This window comes from Pristis pectinata, chromosome 30 (genome assembly GCF_009764475.1).
Source record: "Pristis pectinata isolate sPriPec2 chromosome 30, sPriPec2.1.pri, whole genome shotgun sequence".
Taxonomy (NCBI): domain Eukaryota; kingdom Metazoa; phylum Chordata; class Chondrichthyes; order Rhinopristiformes; family Pristidae; genus Pristis; species Pristis pectinata.
In genome coordinates this window covers 7,222,952-7,246,808 of record NC_067434.1, presented here as the reverse complement: position 1 = coordinate 7,246,808, position 23,857 = coordinate 7,222,952, and the positions used below count along the sequence as shown (strand labels likewise).

Genomic DNA, 23,857 nt, shown 5'->3' with positions numbered 1-23,857 from the left:
CTTCACCATTAGTAATAGAATAGGAAGTAATTCGTGGGTAATTAATCATTTTCCATATTGGAATGGGAAGATCTGACAATTGTACATTAACTGCCTTGGTGTTACTAATGTCAGTGCCATGAAGAGCCATTAAGCAGCATTTAGTTGCTTTCTCATAGGAAAGGAATACTGGAGCTTGAAAGCCGTGATCATTTGCTACTGGCTGCTGAAATTGATTAGGCATACAATTAATCAGGAACATTGCTCAGAGGCTCAAAGAAAGGTTTTATTATCTACAAAGTACAAGTCTGATAAGGGTCTTAATCAACTGGGAATAGATTTAAAAAAAGATCAAATAACTCAAAAAGGTGAAAAAAAACTATCAAAATGATTTCAGCCACACTAAAGCAGAACTTGCTGTCGCTAGAAGTTTCTTGCCTACTTCTTAATGGCAATAAAATGGGCTGTGTATAAACCTAATAATTTTTTTTAACCCTGTAATGATCATGATCTTCAACCACAAGGCTCCAGAATAACACTGTTGTATTTCTCTATGTAACCCTGTGAAACTGTGCCAGTTCCAGAGCATGTTACTGTACTGACCTATTGCAAGATCTCACAGCTACTGGCATTCAGCCTTGCAGCTGCAACCTTGGATGCAACTGGCAAAGGGATACATACACAATCCAAGCAGCTCCTGGGGAATGCTACTGAGTCAAGGATGAATACTGCATTGATGGAATAAATTAACCCAAGTACTCAGCAGCACCTAAATAGGCTGGTAGTGAACAGTACACACAGTACCTTGTTCTTTGTGCAGGGGCCTTGGAGACCCTCAACCACTCTTAGCCATGCTCTCCTGGTAGGAGGTGTGATTGAGATCTCTCAAAGAATAATACTAAGCAAGTGTAGTCTTTGAATGTCAGCAATATAGAGCTGCAACGTCAATAAATCCCTATGCCTGCTCCTGTGGGCAAAGGTGTTTACCCAAACTTCTCTTTATGTTTGAGTGTCCTCCCTAAAGAAACAGCAAACAATAAACTGTGAGATGTGGCAGTAATCAACAGCAGTAGTTTGGAATGATCCCAAGTCTAGGAAGCTGAGAGTGGCCATGACCTCGACTTGCAAAGGCAAAACAGTCAGTATTTCATTATTATTTGTGTATTTCAGGTTACATGTGGTGACAGATCTCAGTGAAGACTGACTTGGTCTAGTCATTAAAATGTTGCTACTCAGGAATGCTATGAGCATGAGTATCTGTAAACTTTCAACAGTTGCCTGTGATATCCTTCATGCCTTCATGAGATGCATTGACATTCATCTATGCGACATCTAACAAGAACAGTGTTAGGTGTAGATCAATTCCCAATGGAAGTCAGTTTTGAGTGCAGAAAGTTGAAGATGTAAGGAATGCTTGATTCTAAGTGTGAGCAGTGTAGAGCAAGCCTGAAGCTGCAGAGTGCTGTGGAGAGGGCTGGCAAAAAATGCAATCTGACACAGCTCTTTAAACAATATCTTTATTAGTCGCACGTACATCGAAACACACAGTGAAATGCATCTTTTGCGTAGTGTTCTGCGGGCACGGGGAGAACATAAAACTCCTTACAGACAGCGGCTGGAATTGAACCCGGGTTGCTGGCGCTGTAATGCATTACTCTAACCGCTACACTACCGTGCCTGCCCACGGTATATGAAAAAGCTAGGTGTTTGAGCATTTTAAGAACTTTTTCTTTAAAAGACTAGCAAGCTAGATAATTATGCTGAACGAAAATACTGGGTGTTGGACCATTGTTTATTAATTTAGGGGAGTTTAACACAGAGCAAGGCTTCAGTGCTAGCATAATTCACGCTAGAAAGTCAGGAGTTGAATTTCCCCATTGGATGCAAGCAGCTTAGAAATTACATCGATCCTATTTTCAACTGCAGTTCTAAAGTCTTTTCAAAATTGTAAGGAAAAATTCTTTATATGGCTCCCTAACCTAAAATGTGACCATCTTTATGTTCAGCTTCTTTTTATTAACTACTGCATCCCTTTAATCCACAAGCAGATGTTTGTTTTTAAATTTCTGAAACTGCTGGTAAATCTTCTAGAATTCTTACATTAAAACATTAAAATGAATGAACTATTGGAAAGTTAAGGTTGGTTATTTATATCTTTGTTTGTGGCCACAAGTTTAGAACTGTATATATCAAAGTTCTAATTAGAAAGATGAGATCAGTACCAATTAAAGCTATACTATGCATCTAGAACCGTGAAACGAAGCCACTTCATACTGAAAATTCTATGGTATCAAATGTAAGGGAAAGAAATAGGAGACATTGGGTCATTTGACTCTTGGAGATTTCCTTGGCATTTTTTGAGATCATGGCTGATCTTCTAACTCAACTTTTTCCACAGTAGGTTCGTGTCTCTTGGTTCACTTACTATCTAACCCATCAAGCTAAACCTGGATTATGCTAGAATTCACAGCCCTTCTGGTAGAGAACTCCAAGCAGTAACGTGCCTCTGAGGGAAGATAATTTACACCACAACAGGCCTAAATGACAGATCTCGTATTTGAGGACTGTGATTCCAAAAAGAAAAGGGAGGGAAACAAAGTGAACACTAGGATGAAAATAAAAGTTGAGGGGTAATGAAAAAGAAAACAAGCTGGTAAAAGGGAAGGCAGATATCAGCTTATCGATATATAAAGGGAAAAAGCTCAACTGGAATGAGTATTTTTATGTTGGTCTTTAGCAAGGAGAATACTACTAAAATCTCAATAAAAGAGGAAGTATTAGAAATAATGGCTAGGATGAAAATTGATAAAAAGATTCTAAAAAGGTTGGGCATGCTAAAAGTACACAAGTCACCTGATTCAGATGGGATGCATCCAAGATTCGTAAGGGAGAGGGGAGAGTGCAGATTGTAGAAGGACATCATAATCTTCCAATCTTCCCTAATTATGGGAAGGTCAGTGGGTGGGGTGGCTGAGGGTGTCCAGAGGTCTGGAAAATGGCAGCTGTTTAAAAAGGAGTGTCAGGTTATACTCTCAACTACAAGCCAGCCAGTTTAAGTTGTAAAGAAGATTACAAAAACAATAATCAGAGAAAAAAATAAATGGATACTTGGGAATTGTGTAGGCATAACAGAGAATCATTTGCAGGGCTTTGGGGAAGGAAAAAGCAAATGCCATTGACGTGATTGCTGGCAATAACTTGTTGGGCCAAAAGACTTCCCTTAAATTAACAAAGCAGGACATTTGGCCCATCATTTCTGTCAAAAAAACGACCCAGCCAAATCTCATCTTCCAGCAACAGGTCTTAATGTGATGAGAATTTCTACAACCCTTTCAGGCAGTGGGTTGCAGACCGCTATCACCCTCTGGGTGAACTTGTTTTCCTTGTCTCTCCTCTAATCTTTTTTATCAATTACTTTAAATCTATGCCCCCTAGGTTTTGACTCCTCTGCTACAGGAAATGTGTTCTTTGTTTACTCTTTCCAGGCCCCTCATAATTTTATCCATTTCAAGTATCCCTTCAGTTTCCTCTGCTCCAAAGAAAACAATCCCAGCTTATCCCATTTCTCTTCATAGCTATCATTATACAGTCTTAAAGATATCTTATTCTACTCTAATCCCTTTGTAATGAAGGATAAGATGCCATTTGGTTTCCTAATTTTCTTCTGCATTGCACAGCCACCTTCTGTGCTAGCATGACTCTGATCTGCTTGGAAACATTGTGATTTGTGTGCACCAACATTCCCTAAATTAGCATTCTTTTATGCTCTCATCTTTTAAGAAGATGGATAACTTCACACTTCTGTATTATGTTTTATTTGCCACTTACTTAATTTCCCTGTACTCCTTTGCAAACTCTACACCTCTTCACAGCCTATCCCAAACTCATAATGGGACTTACCTTATTTTGCTTGTTCCTTCTTTGGGGCTAAAGAAAAAAGTGCCTGGTTTTCCAATTAGTGATGCTGTGAAAGTGTGAGAATCGGTCACATGATGATGTGTTAGTAAAATTCGCTGTCTAATTTGCTACTAATTTATGACAGTGACACATTAAGAATCTGTCAAAATGGTAAACAAATATTATGTAATATGCGAACATCATTAATAACCTAAGTGTTTTATTACTTAAGAGAAGTCTTTACAATGAACAAATCCTTTTATGTTCGTAAACAGAGTAGGGACGTGAGATTAGTTAAGGTATTTCTATTGAGTCTACAGTAAAACTCTGTTAATCTGGCATGCTTGGGATTTTGGTGCTGGATCAGCAGATATTGTAGACTATTGGATTTATGAATACTCTAACACACAATTTTTCCAGTGAACCCAGTAATTTTTGAAGTGAATGTGGGAAACAGAACCATGAAAGCTTAAAAGGAGCATGGGAACATCATAGATGCATTTCACTGGGTGTTTTGATGTACATGTGACTAATAAAGATATCTTATCTTATTTGTATGTATTTCATGACCTTAGAATACACAAAATATTATGTAATCAATGACGTACTTTTAAGTGTAGTCATCAGTTAGAACATAAAACAGGAGACCACAGAACACACCCTTCGGCCTGCAATGTCTGTGCCAATTTAAACTAATCCCATCTGGCTGCACGTGCTCTATATAAAGCTCTGCCCTGTAGTATTTGACATTTACACCCTGAGAAAAAAACAACGATCATCTATCCTATCTATGCCTCTCATAATTTTTATATAACTATTATCAGGCTGTCCCTCGGTTTCTGACTCTCGAGAGAAAACAATCCAAGTTTGTCCAACCTCTCCGAATAGCTAAAATTCTCCAATCCAGGCAACATCTCCAAAACCTTCACATCCTTCCTGTAATGTGGTGACCAGAATTGCATACAATACTGCAAATGTGGCCTTACCAAAGTTTTATACAGCTGCAACATGACTTCCTGGCTTTTATACTTAACAGTTTAACTGATGAAGGCAAGCATGTCGTAAACATTCTTTATCACCCAATCTACTTGCGCTGCCACTGGCAGGAATCTCGGACTTGCACCCCAAGAACCCTCAGTACATCAATGCTCCTGAGGGCCCTGCCATTTACAGTATACTTTCCTCTTGAATTTGACCTCCCAAAATGCAACGCCTCAGATTTGTCCAGATTAAGCTCCACCTGCCATTTCTCCACCCACATTTCCAACTGAGCCATCTCCTGCAGAATCCTTTGACAACGTTCCTGTCCACCACTCTGACAATTTTTGTGTCATGTGCAAACTGAATCGCCTCTCCTACATTTTCATCCGTTTCATTTATATATCACTGACAGAGCCTCCAGTACTAATCGTTGCGGAACACCACTGGTCACAGACCTCCAGTCAGAATAACACCCTTCCGCCACTATCCTTTGTCTTCTACGGCCAAGCCAATTTTGAATCCAATCTACCAAGTCACCATGGATTCCATGTGCCTTAGTTTTCTTGATCAGCCTAATACAAGGGACCTTGTCAAATGCTTTACTAACATCCACATACAACATCCACTACCCTACCCTCATCAAGTTCGTCACCTCCCCGAGAAACTCAGTCAAGTTTGTAAGACATGACCTCGCCTGCCCAGAGACATGCTGACCATCCCTGCCAAGTCTATGCTTTTCCAGATGTGACTGGATATTATTCAAGGATCATTGTTGTAACATAGGGAATGGAGCAGCCAATTTGCATACAGCAAGGTCAAACAAATAACAATGAAATAACTGATCAGAGCATTTGTTTTAGCCAGCAGATGAGGCATAAATGTTGGCTAGGGAACCCAGAAAATTCCCTTGTTCTTACTGGCTCATTCTCACTGTGGAGTTAGCAAACACCAAATGACCTTTAGCTCACTCAACCACAGAAACAACACACTGCAGTCATCAAAGCATTCCGACCAACTCCGGAAGCCTCAGATGACGCCAAGGACAGCTTCAATGCCAACTGAAAAAAAATACTGCTCCGCATCACAAAGACAAACAAATTAACCCTCCTGGGCAACTTCAATGTCTGGGTGGGAAGGGGCAATAAGCAAGGCAGGAGAAGGGAAGACAGGGTCCTTCTCTTGACAAAATGGTGGAAACATGGCCTCATCACCATGAACACCTTTTTCATCAGAGGAACAAACACAAGACCCCACCCCCACACCTCGTCCATGCAAGCACTGCCACCTCATCATCATCTGAGTGAGGGGTCACAAAGACATTTATATCACCTGCCCCATGGAAGGTATCAATAAATGCTTACCTAACCACTATCTCATCTGCTCTAACCACTCAAAGCACCCCTGTCCTACCCCAGTGAGAGCTAAGAACAGAGGTGAACTCATCAAGGATAGGGAGGCAGTCAGTTCCTGCTGGAAGGAACACTTCGGCGACTTCCTCAACTGCAGCTCTACTCTTGACGTAAGCTACCTGGACTCAGTCCCATGGCAATCTATTCAGTCCAGCCTTGCTGTCACCCTGACCTGTTCACAAATATCTTATGATTTTGTTATCGGATAACCTCATTAATCAAAAAACACAAGTTATAAATTGATATGAAATAGAGAAGAGGCTATGTTATTTTAGATAAGTATGCAAGGTAGAGGTAGTTTTTGAAATTATGGTGATTTAGTAATAAACTGAACCAAATGAAGAGTGGAATAACTAAACACAAAATCAAAAACTGAATCTTACACTGTCAGAAGTTATAAGAGCTATTAAATCTTTGCATGGCATACATAATAATAGATTGTATTTCCCTCAGAGTAACTTGGCTGAACCATTGGCATTTCAGTTTTAATTAAACTCTTGGCAAGCAGATCTGACCCTACTAATGATACTACCTCAGCAAAGTCATTGAACCTAATCACATGGCAAACATCAACTATACAGGCATTTTCTGTTCAACAAGCAGAAGCACAAAACTAACCATGTACAAGTGGTCCTTTATTACTATCTGAGTCTGTCATCCCAGTTCACACATGATCAATCAAGCACACTATTACAGACCTGATCAGGGAATTATCTTATCTGTTTGGATGCCCGCCAGCACTGTCAACAGCCCAACAGGACAAAGATAAATTTGGTGACAGCCCGAGTGGAACTCCAAAAGAACCCTACATAAAGTTCTAATAGAAATACCATAATTACTGCTGTAATATTCCAAATTACCCCAGGAGAACACAAATAAGTTGATAGAGATCTAATTCAAAGTGTTTTACACTGCATTTTGATTGCTGGCCCATGCCCACAGATTGTGTCCTGCTGGATTCAACACTGCTACTGCCTTCGAAGTGCTTAAAGCTTTTTGTTAAAATGCATCTGGCTTTGGGGAATTTCAAAATGTGCAAACAAAACAAGCAGCGATCAGATGGACAGTATCTAAACTGATTAGGGAATGTCTGTTGGTGTAAATATTGTACTTTTGCAAGTGGTTTTATTCAGTTCCACTAAGGGGCGCTACACTGTACTAGTTTTCAATGTCTGTAACATCATTGTGCTTAATTAATGTCATTAGCTAAAATATCAGTTTCCTCCAAGTGATTAATGTTTCATTCAAGCTTTTGAAATTGATGTAATAAAACATCTTGTATTGTCTCCGGGAGCTGTTGGTTACGCTGTACTCAGGAAGTGGCAGTGTGTGGAGAAAAGTAAATTTCCCAGCAATTAGACGATGACTTCCTGTATGAGCTTCCTGCTGTTAGAAACCCAACAGCGCAATACATCACTACCAGTACTCAGCACAAATCTTTGGGTCATCCAGTGTTTCCGCTGCTTGTTTTATTTTCAAAGGAAATTGAAGGTACGTGTCCACTGATACTAAGATACTTCTCACTTAGCTAAATATCAGTTAATGGGCCCTCACTATAAATTGCCAACAAATGGGCAGGTTTATTACAAATCACTTTCTTCTCCCTATTCTTGTTCCTTTCAAGATAAACAGTGAATGTAGACGTTGGTTTGTTGGGCAAAACCAGGATTACTAACTAACATCTGATACTCAATTTTAACTGAAATTCATGATTGACAAATTGCACTGTCAAAAAAATTTGTTCAATCTTTACATATCATCTGAAGTCATTACTTTGTGTCACATTGTGTTGAGAGCTAACATTCAGGTGCCCTGCAAAACATCATCAAATTGTCCAAAAACATCATGATGATCTGTAGCTTACTAAAAGCAGTTCCAGCAACCCACTTCAATTGGATCAGTGACTCATTTATTGATAGTGCAAAGCAACATGAAGATTATCAAGTTTCCACTGGTTCTCTCCAATTACTGGTGGACTTTATTGCTGGTAAATATTTGAGTATGGAGAGTGTCATATGGTTTGCTTTGGATTCCATGGTTTTGCATACACTCTACCATAAGTGTACCTGATTGAGGAGTCCCCCTGTGAGGTCAACATCTGCTTCCTCCGTTCAACTGGGAGGCAAGGCTGTGGATATTTGGCAGGAACACTAACTGCAAGCTTCTCCAACCTCCAGCAGCTCCTCAGGGTTTGCCTCATGGCCCTTAGACTCTGGGCTTCCACATTGCTCTTCCTTTGGACTGGCTGTGCAGCATACAGTACCCTCTGATGAAGTCTTTGCATTTGGTTGGTGTACAGCAGAGGACACCCTTAGTCCGACACAAGCAACATGGGTCCATTTTCAGAAGACCAATGTCATTTCCCACAGTTTTGTATGTGTGATTTTGTACTCCTGTACTTGCACTTAACTGCTGTGGCAGGATTGCAAATTGGTACGAGGGGCAGGGAAGTGGGAGGTATCCCTTGTCCCTTATGATCCATCCCTTTGGGCAGTGCAGCCTTCATTAGAATGAAGATACGTGTACTTCCAGAAACATTACATCTATAATATATAGATATAAATGCAGTAAATAGTTGCTTGAAGGCAACAACAATGATAAATCCCAGTGCCCAAGATTTTTCTCCAGCAAAGCAGACAAAATTATTTCTTCACAAATACAGTACCTGTGTGACTCTGCAGCAGAGAGCAACAGATTAGGAGGCATGGCAGATATATGCTACAGCTGCTTGGAAGGATCCTGTGGCAAGGAAGATGATGGTCATTACTACAGGGAGAGCAGTCCAGACACAAGAAGCTGTTCTTGCCACACTGCACACATCAGTGATGAGTGTCTCAGAAAACATGAACATGAATAGATAAAAAAACACAGGAAACAGGAGCAGGAATAGCCTGCTCCATTATTAAGATCACAGTTGATCCAACCTTGCAATAAAGGCCAATGTCCCATTCGCCTTCTTAATTGCTTGTTGTACCTGTCTGCAGTTTTTGTGTGCCATGTATTAGGAACCCCAAATCTCCTTGTACTGCAACAATTTGTTATCTCACTGGATTTACATTATAATTTGCTTTTCATTCTTCTCTCCAAAATGGATTAGCTTCACATTTTCCTATATTGTACTCCATCTGTCAAGTTCTTGCCTACTAACTTGACCTATCCATAACGCTTACAGGCTCTGTATCCTCTATACAATTTTTGTATCACAAGCAAATATGGCTACAGTACACTTGCTCCCTTCATCCAAGTGATCATAATAAATTATAACTAGTTGAGTCATTCATGATGATCCCGTGGCACCTTGCTAGTTACTGATTACCAATCTGAAAATGACCCATTTATCCTGAAAGTGTCTTCTGTTAGTTAGCTCTGCTACCCATGCCAATGTATCATCTGCAACCTTGTGTGTTTAAATCTTTTACAGTTATCTTTTATGCTGCATCTTATCGAATGCCTTCTGAAAATCTCAATACACTACACTCACTGGTTCTCCTTTAGCCATCCTGTTTGTTACATCGTCAAAGAACCCTAGCAAATTTGTCATTCATGGGAGTGGCTCAGGTAAGATGCATCTCTGAAGTATCACCAGTAGTAGGCTCTTCACTGATACCATAAATTTGTCCCATGCCCTGAGGCTCCCAACCAATCCTGAGCGGTCATACAACAGCTCCAGCAATGCATTGCTGCTAGCAGTGTCACTACTCAGGTACCCATTCCAAGTACAAAGCAATCCCTGATAGTGTTAGGATACTCTATGCACTTTGGGAGGTATTTGAGCAATGTACATTAATTTCTGAAGCTGACAATGTGGCCCTTTGATGTCATCAGCATTTCCCTCTAAATAGCAAGATGAATAACAAAATATCCTAACATGTTCAACATCCTACTGGTCATAAATTGGAGCTGAAAGTTGCAACCTATGTCAGAAAGGAAAGAAATACACATTGTGTTGGTAGATGGAATTTAGTCCTGACATGTATTTTGGGAAGTCATATAGGGGTAGGACATACAGTGGCATGCAAACATTTGGGCACCCCTGGTCAAAATTTCTGTTACTGTGAATAGCTAAGCGAGTAAAAGATGACCTTATTTCCAAAAGGCATAAAGTTAAAGATGACACATTTCTTTAATATTTTAAGCAAGATTACTTTTTTATTTCCATCTTTTACAGTTTCAAAATAACAAAAAAGGAAAAGGGCCCGAAGCAAAAATTTGGGCACCCTGCATGGTCAGTACTTCGTAACACCCCCTTTGGCAAGTATCACAGTTTGAAAACGCTTTCTGTAGCCAGCTAAGAGTCTTTCAATTCTTGTTTGGGGGATTTTCACCTATTCTTCCTTGCAGAAGACTTCTAGTTCTGTGAGAATCTTGGGCCGTCTTGCATGCACTGCTTTTTTGAGGTCTATCCACAGATTTTCAATGATGTTTAGGTTGGGGGACTGTGAAGGCCATGGCAAAACCTTCAGCTTGTGCCTCTTGAGGTAGTCCATTGTGGATTTTGAGGTGTGTTTAGCCATCGTTATCCTGTTGTAGAAGCCATCCTCTTTTCATCTTCAGCTTTTTTTTAAACAGACAGTGTGATGTTTGCTTCCAGAGTTTGCTGGTATTTAATTGAATTCATTCTTCCCTTTACCAGTGAAATGTTCCCCGTGCCACTGGCTGCAACACAAACCCAAAGCATGATCGATCCACCCCCGTGCTTAACAGTTAGAGAGGTGTTCTTTTCATGAAATTCTGCACCCTTTTTTCTCCAAACATACCTTTGCTCATTGTGGCCAAAAAGATCTATCTTAATTTCATCAGTTCACAGGACTTGTTTCCAAAATGCATCAGGCATGTTTAGATGTTCCTTTGCAAACTTCTGACGCTGAATTTTGTGGTGAGGACGCAGGAAAGGTTTTCTTCTGATGACTCTTCCATGAAGGTCATATTTGTGCAGGTGTACAGTGCACCACCACTCCAGAGTCTGCTAAATCTTCCTGAAGGTCTTTTGCACTCAAAAGGGGGTTTCGATTTGCCTTTCTAGCAATCCTATGAACAGTTCTCTCAGAAAGTTTCCTTGGTCTTCCAGACCTCAACTTGACCTCTATCGTTCCTGTTAACTGCCATTTCTTAATTACATTACGAACTGAGGAAACGGCTACCTGAAAACGCTTAGCTATCTTCTTATAGCCTTCCCCTGCTTTGTGGGCATCATTTATTTTAATTTTCAGTGCTAGGCAGCTGCTTAGAGGAGCCCATTGACTGCTGATTGTTGGGACAAGGTTTGAGGAGTCAGGGTATTTATAAAGCTTTGAAATTTGCATCACCTGGCCTTTCCTAATGAAGACTGCGAACAAGCCATAGCCCTAACAAGCTAATGAAGGTCTGAGACCTTAGTAAAAGTTACGTGAGAGCTCAAATCTCTTGGGGTGCCCAAACTTTTGCATGGTGCTCCTTTCCTTTTTTCACTCTAAAATTGTACAAAACAAAAATAATACACTAATCTTGCTTAAAGTGTTGAAAAGAATGTTTCATCTTTAACTTTATGAATTTTGGAGATCAGTTCATCTTTTACTCACTTAACTATTCACAGTAACAGAAATTTTGACCAGGGTGCGCAAACTTTTGCATGCCACTGTATTACAGTAAATGGTAGGGCATTAAGGAATGTTGATGAACAGAAGGACCTTGGAGATCAACTATAATTCCCTGAAAGTGGCAACAAAGGTAGATAGGGTGAAGAAGGTACTGTATAAGGCATGCTTTCCTTCATGGGTCAAGCCATAGAAATATTAGGACATCATGTTGTAATTTTACAAAATGCTGCTTAGACTGCATTCGGAGTATAGTGTGCAGTTCTGGTCACCACACTATAGGAAGGGTGTGGTTGCACTGGAGTAAGTGCCTAGGAGATTCACCAGGATGTTGCCTGGATTGAAGGACTTTAGTTACGGGAAGTGACTGGATAGGCTAGGTTTGTTTTCCCTGGAGCAAAGGAGGCTGAAGAGTCACTTGATAAAGGTGTATAAAATTATATGCAGCACAGATTGGGTAGATAGTCAGAACCTTTGTTCCCTTGACAGAAGCATCAAAAACAAGAGGGCATGGGTTTAAAGTGATAGAACTATACTTTAAAAGGGATACGAGGGGAAAGATTTTCTACACTGAGAACAGTTGGTATCTGGAATGTGATGCCATAGGAGGTGGTGGAGTCAGATACAATCACTATGTTTAAAAGGCATTTAGGCAGCCACTTAAACAGGCAAGGCAGAGAAAGATACAGACCTAATGTGGACAAAAGGGATTAGTGTAGATGGGAAAAAGTCAACATGGATGTGGTGGGCTAAAGTGCCCATTTCTGCACTGTACAACTCCATGCCTCTAAGAGGTCCCACAGAGCTATAATATCATTTTGTCATTCAAATAGATCATGACCAATTTGTATCTTAACTTTTTAATCATTATCTGCCTGGGTTCCACAGTCTTTATTATCCCGACTCACAAAAAAAACTTGCGATATCATTGGGTGGGATAAAGATCAAATTTCCACTCCCCTTCCTACGAAGCAGTGCTTCCTAATATTGTCCCTGATCACCCACTTGTCATTTTAAGTTTCTGCCTCTTTGACACCCTGTTACAGCTTTAAAATCAGTATCAATTAGATGCTGTTTGTATAGAGCACTGCACATCATCTTAGTTTAGTCCATTGTCTCATGCCTTGGTGCTGACTCCTTGCCGTTCACTATCGGGTATCTTGCCTATTTATCTACAACTTGGAGAGAAGACTGCCATGCTTATGCTGATAATTTACTGTAAGCAAAAACCTGTCCTCTCGTTATCTACACAAAGGCACAGCAGTTACTAGTTAATGATCTGAGCAGGAATTCCTCTATCAAAAGGGTGCCATACCCAATTTTGGTCCTTCTACTCTTATCTCAGCTGATTCGCACTGGCCAGAATTTAAACTTCGATTATACAGCTTAGTTTTTCATTAGCTAATTTTATCCAATTAAAACATTGAATGTTAATTTAACAAAAAAAATCAGTTTCCTTTCAAGTGAATCTTCTTTGCATCAAAACAATCTTGCAGGGAAAACATGTGACCTGCTCTGCCTGAAAGGCTTTCTTTAAAAAAGAATGCAGTAGAAGTTCAATAATCCAGCAAGCTTGGGACCTTGGTTGTGCCAGACTTGCATATAGAACATAGAACAGTATAGCACAGGAACAGGCTCTTTGGCCCACAATGTTGTGCCAAACTAATTAAACGCCTAACTAAACTAATCCCTTCTGTCTACACAATGTCCATATCCCTCCATTCTCTGCATATTCATGTGCCTATTTAAGAGCCTCTTAAACACCTCTATTGTATTTGCCTCCACTACTACCCCTGGCAGTGCATTCCCGGCACGCACAACTGTGTAAAAAAAAACTTGCCCCGCACATCTCCTTTGAATTTATCCCCTTCTCACCTTAAATACATGCCCTCTAGTATTACACATTTCGACCCTGGGAAGAAGATACTGCCTACTCCATCTATGCCCCTCATAATCTTATGAACTTCCACCAGGTCTCCCCTCAACCTCCGCCGCTCCAGAGACAACAACCCAAGTTTGTCCAACCTCTGTTTATAGCACATGCCCTCTCATCCAGGCAGCATCCTGGGCAACCTCCTCTGCAACCCCCAATGGAGGGACCAGAATTGAATGCAATACTCCAGATGCGGCCTAACCAGAGTTTTATAAAGCCGCAATATAAATTCCCGACTCTTGAACTCAATGCCTCAACTAATAATCTTCTGCACTATTGAATGTTATTCTCATTAATAACTCAACACGTCAAATTTGCTATTTTTAGATCCAAGTGAACCCTGTAAATTTAAAGGGTGTGTAGGACTGGATGCCCTGATGAGTTGCAGAACATCATGGGGAGCTGGGGCCCTGGTGAGTTTCAAGGAAGCATGGAAACAATGGTCCTGGAAAGTTTTGGCAAACACAGAAAATATCACCTGTGAGCCAGATGCCGAACAATCAGGATTTCCAGAGTCAGAAAGTGGGTTGAGTTTTACTGCACTATTTTCAAGCTAAGACTACACTGGTCAATAAACAATTGTGAAATGACTGGAAAATGCTGAGTAGCTCAGTGGCAGAGCATCGAAAACACAACCTCCCTCACACGGTGCTGTGAATAGGCATAGAGGAAAACTTGCAAAGAAGGAAAAATGAAACCTAAGGGCAGGTACACTCATGTACTTCACCACTGAGTGCAGTGTGGATCACTCACATTGAGCCCAGGGAGAAACCGCACAAAAAAGGGCATGAAATTTTGCTTTACACACGTGTAATATTTAGTGAGCTTATAGGTGGTGCTGCAACATTACGTGTCTGCAAACTACAGGGTAGTAGCTAATGTCCCCTGGTCCAAAACTATTTCCTCAATATATTCTGGAGCTCCTTTAATTAGAACATCGAGCGCTTGAAACTTCAGCAAAATAAAACAATGAAAAATAAATTGCTGAGTCTGAATTTGATGCTGATTACAGTTAATTCAAACTGAAACCCGATTACTGAACCAAATGCATCTCCCTCAGAATATGCCAGTGAATTCTGTATAACTAGCCTTGCACTTAACTGAAATAGTGAAAAAAAAACATCCACTGGAAACATAACCATGACTCATATGGAAACTAACAAGACCAAGGGACCAACCAAAAAATACAATTGGCAAAGTACATTTTAGAAATCAAAGCTGCTGTTGAGCGATATTCAACCAGAGTTATCCAATACCAGAGAAGGTTGTGTTCCTCTAATATAGGTAAAGTGATAGCATCTGAACAATCAAAGCACAAATACAAGAAAAATTTGTACCTTAATTTTCCTACATACACAGCAAACACATCTTAAAGCAACCTACTTAGCTGCAAAGCAGAACAATTCTTCAACATCAATTCTTCAATATCTTCATATTCAATATTAATTTAAATCCAACCACCCCAACAATTCTTCCTCCCACCCATTCCTGACATGATTCCAAATTACAAGTTGCTATTGGAGTTTTACAGCCTACTGAGAAATGTTCCCTTGCATAGCGCTCAGATCCTTCTTTAACATGGACCAAAAACTATAGAGCAAACCACAGGTCCATGTTTGATGACTTTCCTCCTTCTCTGTTCTCCATCCTTATCTTCCTTGTTCCTTGCTTCCTTCACATCCATGTCTCCTTGCTCACATCTCTGTAAGTCGTGCCCTTTCCTTAAGATACCTCCAGAATCCTATGTAACTCCTCACAATCCTTACTGCTTAACTCCCTCTTCTGGGCCTAATCAACAATAGATTACTTTCTAAACGTTATTTATTTAAATCAACTTAAATGCTGTAGATCAATTAGCGTACTTTAAGAAGTAAGCCGCAAATAAAACCATGAACCATTTGCTGTTGGCAACTGAAAACTGTCTAAACCACAGATGACTACAGAATTTCCTTTTCTCACCCTTCAACACCGAAAATGTTAAACATTAAAAACCTCCGGATTTGATGAGCAGAAGTGAAAAGCCAGCAATGAAATTTGAAATAAGAACAAAAAAACTGTTGGAAATACTCAGCTGATTCACAATTCAGGGCAACAACATTTTATCAGAAAGGGGGATATTCTCCTCTGTTGTTACCCGAACTGCTGATTATTCCCAACATTTTTTGTTTTAGATTCTCAGCAGCGCTGTAAAATTTCAATAATCTGTTATCCAACTGTTTGGAAATCTGGACAGTTCAGCATTTGCCTCCCACACTCCCTTTCACACCGGGGCCCTGGTTCTCGCGCTCCCTTTCACACCGGGGCCCCAGTTCTCTCGCTCCCTTTCACACCGGGGCCTGGTTCTTGTGTTCCCTTTAACAGATGGGCATTCTGTTTCCCGTGTTCCCTTGAACCTCAGCTGGTTTTGTTTCCTGCATTCCCTTCACACTCACCAGGATCCCAGTTCCCATATTCCTTTCAAATTCACCAGAACCCTGGTTCCGATGCTCCCTTCAAACTCACAGGGGTCCTGTTCCCATGTTCCCTTTAAACTCACCAAGGCTTTGGTTCACCTGCTCCTTTTAAACTTAAGCTAGTCCACTGGAAAATTTATTACACCAGTATGCAACATCTTAAAAAAATAGTGAATTAAACTGTGTTGGGAGTATTAATCAGAATAATCTCACTCCAGCACCATCAATGTTCTGAGCATGCCAGATTAACAGAGTTTCTGTATTTTGCTTTTGCAGCACTATAAATATTATTTGTCCAGCAATGTGGAATCATGCCACTGAATGCCCGGATCCATTCATCTTCTGGGATACTCAAATCTAAACCAGCAGATTTAAGGATTTAAATAGTCAAAACAAAAACAAGTGTGGGTCTAAAATATCTGTTTGAATTGCTAAAGACTTAGATTCAGATTAACCCATTACAGGACACGAGGTTCCTCTTGAAACCGAATTCTTTTAATTGTGTTCAATGGTAGGATCCTAGATTAATTTGGGCAGAACATCTATTCGTGACATTTCAATGGTAATTTTTTAAGAATTATTACAAGATATCTCTCAGATGACAAGCACTTACACCATGGAACTATTTGGTTCACCTCCCCAAATGTTAAAAGGGAAGCCAATGTGAACTAGAAGTTGTATGCATCTGATGGCACAGAACCATGTTGGCCCCTATAAAAAAAACATGACTATTCATAATTTTTTTTTAAAAAAAAAACAGAAACCCTTAGGAGTTAGAGAATAATATTTTCTGTTCTTTAAGTATCAAATACATTAAAAATATTTCCCATCTGACAGGAAATATTTTCTACATTGCTACTGTAAAAACAAAGCCTGTTGGATCCCTGCCATACTAGATCTGCAGGCTAAAATTCATGAATTGGACAAGCTGTGCTAAAATATACACTCTGCTCAATATTCTGCTTCAACAATATCAGTAATTGCACTGTTTACAATTTATAGTGCATGTGGATTTTATACTTATTGCGACAAAAGATCGCAGATGCTGGAATCTGGAACAAAAAAACAGAACACTGGAAGAACTCAGTGGGTCAAAGCAGCATCTGCAGAGGCAAAAGGTGGATGTCAACAATGCCAATTATTTGTAAGTATTAGTATGCTTTAAACAAAACCATTAATGTTTTGAGTACTTGTATGTACATACTCCTTGAAGGCTGACTAGGCCATCTAATGCTGTGATAGCTTGAAAGCTTGAAATTCTCAAAGGCAATTTTAGACAAAACAAATGGAGACCAAAGCGAGAACCAATCTATAAAGCAATTGATGCCAATAATATATAGGACATTTATGCTGAGAGAAGGTTGCACCAATTTTCATACATTAACATTCTTGATGACTTTGGATTCTGATAACTTCAAGGTGACTGAAGTATTTGATTGAAACTGGAATGATTTGTGCCCAAGTAGATCACCATACTTTCTTAGAGATCAAAGTCAATGCAGAGTAGGTTCCTAAATGTTAGAAACCCTAACTGTGTGTTATATCAGACTTGGAGCAGCTCTTCATTTCACAAATGAAGCCTAATGTAATTGTGCTGAGCACTGAAAATTCCTTGCAACCCCCCAAAAATGTTCAATGATTGGTTCTGGAATAGAAAACAACACCTGCACATGGCACAGGCGATGGAAGGAGAATGAGCACATAAGTAGATGTGCAAGGCTTAGAGCAAACTGCACACATTAAATAGACTTAGCTCAACAACTGCAATGCCAAAGTGATCAAAGAAATTTACATCATAAAGAGAGGCCAGTTGATCCATTATACCTATGCAGGCTAAAAAAAGATATGACTAGTATGGCTTCCAAACAAAACAAGTTTCCTGAAGAAGTTAATTTTCTTCCATTTTACATGGATCAGACAATTAAATGAAGAAAATTATGATTCACACAGATAGTCGCGGTAAAGAATAATCAAGTATTGATTCAGAACATTGAAAGGATTTTCTAATGAACTGAGCTATAAGTTAAGTGAATGGGCAATATTCTGAAGAACCTAAAATCATGTCTGTCATGAGAGGAAAAGGACTAAGTGAAGTAATGGAACTTCATGATACTCCAGATGTGGATCTTACTGAATCTTTACACAGTTACAGCAAAGAGTTCCTCGAGCTTACACTCAAAAGCCCTTGCAGTAAAGGCTAATGTACTATCTGCCCCTTGCATATTCACCTTTTGCATTTTTTGAATCAGTTTACCCAGAGCTGTCTGTACACCAAGATTATCTAGTTTTACATCATTTGAAAGATTCTTCTGTTCTTTCTACCAAAATGAATAACCTCACTCACTACAAGTCTGCTTCATCCATCACCTTCTTGCCCACTCAGTTGACCCGTCTGTGTTCCCTTGCACTCACCTCAGCTCACTTTCACACACTGCTTTGTATTCAGCTTGCTGTCCAACCTAGATATGAAAGTTGCTCACTTTGGCCTAGTTTTGTAAGGTAAGGTGTAAATGATTTTAAACAATAAAGTGGTATCTCTACACTTATTGCTATTACCTAAAAATAAATTTTACTAAGCAATACTATTCAATAATGAAAGTTGCTTTTCACTAGCTGGACTCCTGAATCACGAGTTAATCGTAGTATTCTACTGTGATGACATCTGAAGTTTCACTAACACACTGTAATTACCATGCTACATATGTGCAGACCTACTAAGATACTTCACTAATGTGAAAAAAAAGTAGCGATCATCATGATTTCCTCAAAAAGAATAGTGACATGTATGATAATATGCACCCTATACTCTCACGACTGCACGGAGAGATTCGGCTCTAACTCCATCTACAAGTTTGCAGAAGACACTACCATACTGGGCCAAATCTCAAATAATGATGAGTCAGAGTACAGGAAGACAGAGCCTACTGGTATGGTGTCATGACAACAACCTTTCCCTCAATGTCAGCAAAACAAATGAGCTGGTCATTGATTTCAGCAAGGGGGGCAGTGCACATGCTCCTGTTTACATCAACGGTGCTGAGGTCGAGACGGTTGAAAGCTTCAAGTTCCTAGGAGTGAACATCGCCAATAGCCAATCCTGGCCCAACCACGTAGACGCCATGGCCAAGAAAGCTCACCAGAGCCTCTACTTGCTCAGGAGACTAAAGAAATTTGGCACGTCCCCTTTGACCCTCAACAATTTCTACAGATGGATCACAGAAAGCATCTTATCCCGATGTATCACCGATGTATGGCAACTGCTCTGCCCAAGACCGCAAGAAACTGCAGAAAGTTATGGACACGGCTCAGCACATCACGGAAACCAGCCTCCCCTCCATGGACTTCGTCTACGCTTCTCGCTGCCTCAGTAAAGCAGCCAACATAATCAAAGACCCCATCAGCCCCGGACACACTCTCTTCTCCCCCTCCCATTAGGCAGAAGATACAAAAGCCTGAAAGCACGTACCACCAGGTCAAGGACAGCTTCCATCCTGCTGTTACATGACTATTGAACGGTTCCCTTGTACAATAAGATGGACTCTTGACCTCACAATCTACCTTGTTATGGCCTTGTACCTTATTATCTGCCTGCACTGCACTTTCCCTGTAACTATAACATTTTGTTTTGCATTCTGTTATTGTTTTCCCCTGTACTACCTCAATGCATTGTTGTAATGAAATGGATGGCATGCAAAACAAAGTTTTTGACTGTACCTCGGTACATATGATAATAATAAACCAATTTACCAAGAAGGTATGGTCAACAGCATACTCTGTTGCCACTGGAGCAGAACATTCACCAGCTTCATAAATTGAGACAGCAACCAGGAAGCAGCACTCCTCTAAAAAAAAGTATCATTGTAGCTATTGACCAATCAGATTCCAGATGACTAGAGTGATTGCTGAAAACCAACATAACAGCATTTTACATGATCGGCTGAACCTCAAATGCTTGTATGCCTTTACACTTCAGACAAATACAGTGATAATGCCAAACATCAAAAGTAATTTGATATACACCCTTTATATTACACAATTTTCCTCAACACAGTACCCCTACCTCCTTATCATAGGCACAGACGTATGATGGAGGCAGGGTGAAAATGAGTTTAAATGTAGCACCTAAAAACTTATTTACTTCTCTCAAAATATAAAAACAGTAAAATTCAAATCCCAGTTTTTCCTCAAGTATCAAGATGAAATTTCAAAATTAACATTTAAAACAAAAATCTGTATTTACATCGCATTACTGATATCGTTTCACAGGAAAATTTTCAAATAGTCTGATATCGAGTCACTTACAAGGAAATGCTAGGAGAGATGATCAAAAACTTGGTTAGAGTCTTAGACAAGGAAAAAGATATAGAGACAGTGGGATAGAAAAGGTTTAGAGATAGAATTCCAGATTTTGGTCTGGAAGACAAATCGAATACTGCCATTGGATGTTCAGTGAAAATCTCAAAGACTACAGGGAATAGAATTTACCTTGAATCTGTAGAATCAGTAGTACGTATGTTCCAAAAACTGGAATTGCAATGCTGTGGACAGTCATTTCTGCAGTTGTTACAGTTCCCTCAACTCTCCAGTTGCAAATGTATATGATCTTTGGAATCAGATCAGGAGAAAAGGACGACGACAAGAAGTTGGCTTCTTTTAATTATTCTTTACTTTGCTGGTTAACTATCCTGAAAGAAAGCAGGACAATAAAAAGATTAGAAGCATTTACGATAAAAATGAATTGACATTTTTAATCACATGCCCAAGAAAAGTATCATATTTTAATTTCAGGAAGAATTCAACTGAAAGCCAAAGTTACCTTTATAAATAACCACTTAATTACAAATTCATTACAACCACACTCCCAACATGCTTTATGTCCTCTGCTAATTTTTTTTTTGAAGTACTGGAAAAGAAACATTTTAGTCTGAGGTCAATAAGAATACAGCTAATTTTACTGCTGTGCCATCAACATTACACACCCTACAAAATGCAATTATAAACTATAGTTTAGTGGTTGATGGGAGTACGGTGTCCTACAATTAATATAAACAACAAATAGCTTGAGACAACTGTATTGCACTTTTAATTGGAAGCAGCTCTCATGATCAAGCTCCATGGTGTCCCACTATTGTTACCAATTAATAGTTAAAATAATGCATTAACAACTTAGTTTTTTTTATTCTTTGTAATTTTTCCCATGTATCAACTATCAAGTTGATTTTTAGGGAATTGATTACAATTTCTTTTAGATGAAAGGGAAGATAACAAATTGAAAAGGAAGACTCCCTCTTTTCCTGTCAGATGGGAAAATTAAGTGTCCTGTCTCAATGACTACCGACCAGTATCTCTAACATCGACCATAATGAAGTGCTTTGAATAGACTGGCAATGGCCCGCATCAGCACCAGCCTCCCGGACAATCTAGACCCATGGCAATTTGCATGCAGGAAAAATAGGTCTACAGAGGACGCCATCTCCTGTCAGAATCAGATTTATTATCACTGACATACGTTGTGAAATTTGTTGTTTTGTGGCAGCAGTACAGTGCAAGACATAAAAATTACCATAAGTTACAAAAATAAATAAATAGTGCAAAAGAAGAAAAACAAGGTAGTGTTCATGGAACATTCAGAAATCTGATGGTGGATGGGAAGAAGCTGTTCTTGAATCGTTGAGTGTGGGTCTTCAGGCTCCCATACCTCCTCCCTGATGGTAGTAATGATAAGAGGGCATGTCCCTGATGGTGAGGGTCCTTAATGATGAATGCCGCCTTCTTGAGGCACTGCCGCTTGAAGATGTCCTCGATGGCGGGGTGGGTTGTGCCTGTGATGGAGCTGACTGAGTCTACAACCCTCTGCATCCTGCGCATTGGAGCCTCCATACCAGGCTGTAATGCAACCAAAATGCTCTTCACTGTACATCTGTAGAAATTTGCAAGATTCTCTGGTGACATACCAAATCTCCTCAAACTCCTTATGAAGTAGAGCCGCTGGCGTGCCTTCTTCGTGACTGCATCAATATGTTGGGGCCCAAGATAGATTCTCTGAGATGTTGACACCCAGGAACTTGAAGCTGCTCACCCCTCCAACCGCTGACCCCTCTAATGAATACTGGTGTGTGTTCTCCATACCTCCCCTTCCTAAAGTCCACAATCAATTCCCTGGTCAAGCTGAGTGAGAGGCTGTTGTTGCGACACCACTCAACCAGCCGAGCTATCTCACTCCTGTATGCCTCCTCATCGCCACCTGAGATTCTGCCAACAACAGTGGTGTCATCCGCTCCCCTGCACTACATTCAGCTCTGGATCACATCAACAACAAAAATGCATATATCAGATGCATACATCAACTTGACACCTCAGACAGATTCATTTTGACTGATGCCAAATCTCTTTTGGTTCTGCAGACAGCCGTTAGCTAGATAACATCGGAAACCTCAGTCCTGATAACACTGCTGTGCAAATTGTGTGTATGCCAGCAATGGGATAAGATGACCTAATATCTGTTTCAGTGTTGATAACTAATGCTTTAATACTAGCGCTTACTAACTTTGTGAGAACAAATAAAATTAACTGCCTTCATCTTTTTGATGTCAGATTGATTCAAAGAACAAAGGATATCCTTTGACACCCACAAAACATTACAGAGGACAGTATTTTTAAGAAAACAGCTGATGATAAATTTAATTGCCTGAATTTTTCAAGATCTAAACCGTATCATATTCTGTTAGGCTGATTGCAATGATTTAGATGTTATAACGTTCAACCACAAGTTTGCACCATATTGGACTGGATTGTGTGTAACCTGGCCCAACATCTGTGCTGGTCAACTTCTCTACTCCTGTGGTCACAGTACCTTTGTGCAGCCTTGCAGGTCCAACTACATTGGTGGCCCCCATTTCTGCATAAAAATGGAAGTCCTCAGATGGTAGATCCTGAGGCTCCACTGCCAGATTTCCCTGATGGCCTATTGAGAGCACACGGCTATCAAAAGCTTCTGAGTTGCTTTTAAATGTTCTCAACCCCATGTTGCAATATGCAGATACACAAAACAAGTGTAGTGGTCCATGGACTGCAGTTGCGCAGTGGTTCTATATGGAACTGCTGGCTGAAGAGCAGTATGATCAGGCTCAATAAATGGCCTCAGAGTAGCAAGATGCCGCCAAAAATCACTCTAATTTACAAATGGGTGGCTTAAAAAAATATCCAGAGACAGGGTACCTATTCAGCTATACCATACATCTGACCTTCTGGAAGCATGGGCAGTTCTTCAAAATTGTTGGCTTTGGCCATATACAACTCCTTCACCTGAACTCACCTATCACCTGCCTGCGTGTGCTCCACCCCCTCCCCCCACTTTCTTATTCTGGCTTCTGTCCTCTTCCTTTCCAGTCCTGACAAAGGGTCTCGGCCCAAAACGTTGACTGTTTATTTCCCTCCACGGATGCTGCCTGCTCTGCTGAGTTCCTCCAGCACTTCTTGTATATTGCTCCAGATACATCCAGCATCTGCAGAATTTTCTCTCTCCCCTTCGGGCGTATGTTACTTCAATTATCCTCTCTTACAATCCTCTCAGTGTTATGTCATTCCTTTTGATATTCAAATCCTGCCAGTCTTCACTTTGATCACAGAATT

At 40.1% G+C, this 23,857-nt stretch overlaps 1 protein-coding gene across 3 annotated transcripts in view; it reads right to left on the bottom strand.

The window, feature by feature from the left end:
• Window positions 1-23,857, bottom strand: part of bmpr1aa (bone morphogenetic protein receptor, type IAa) — a 201,535-nt gene that overhangs the window by 45,272 nt on the left and 132,406 nt on the right. For all 3 annotated transcript variants that reach the window (XM_052041370.1, XM_052041371.1, XM_052041372.1), the window contains one exon: window positions 20,711-20,910. In XM_052041370.1, coding sequence (XP_051897330.1) covers window positions 20,711-20,777 — 67 coding nt within the window. In that variant the 5' untranslated portion in view covers window positions 20,778-20,910. The remainder of the gene's footprint in view (window positions 1-20,710; window positions 20,911-23,857) is intronic.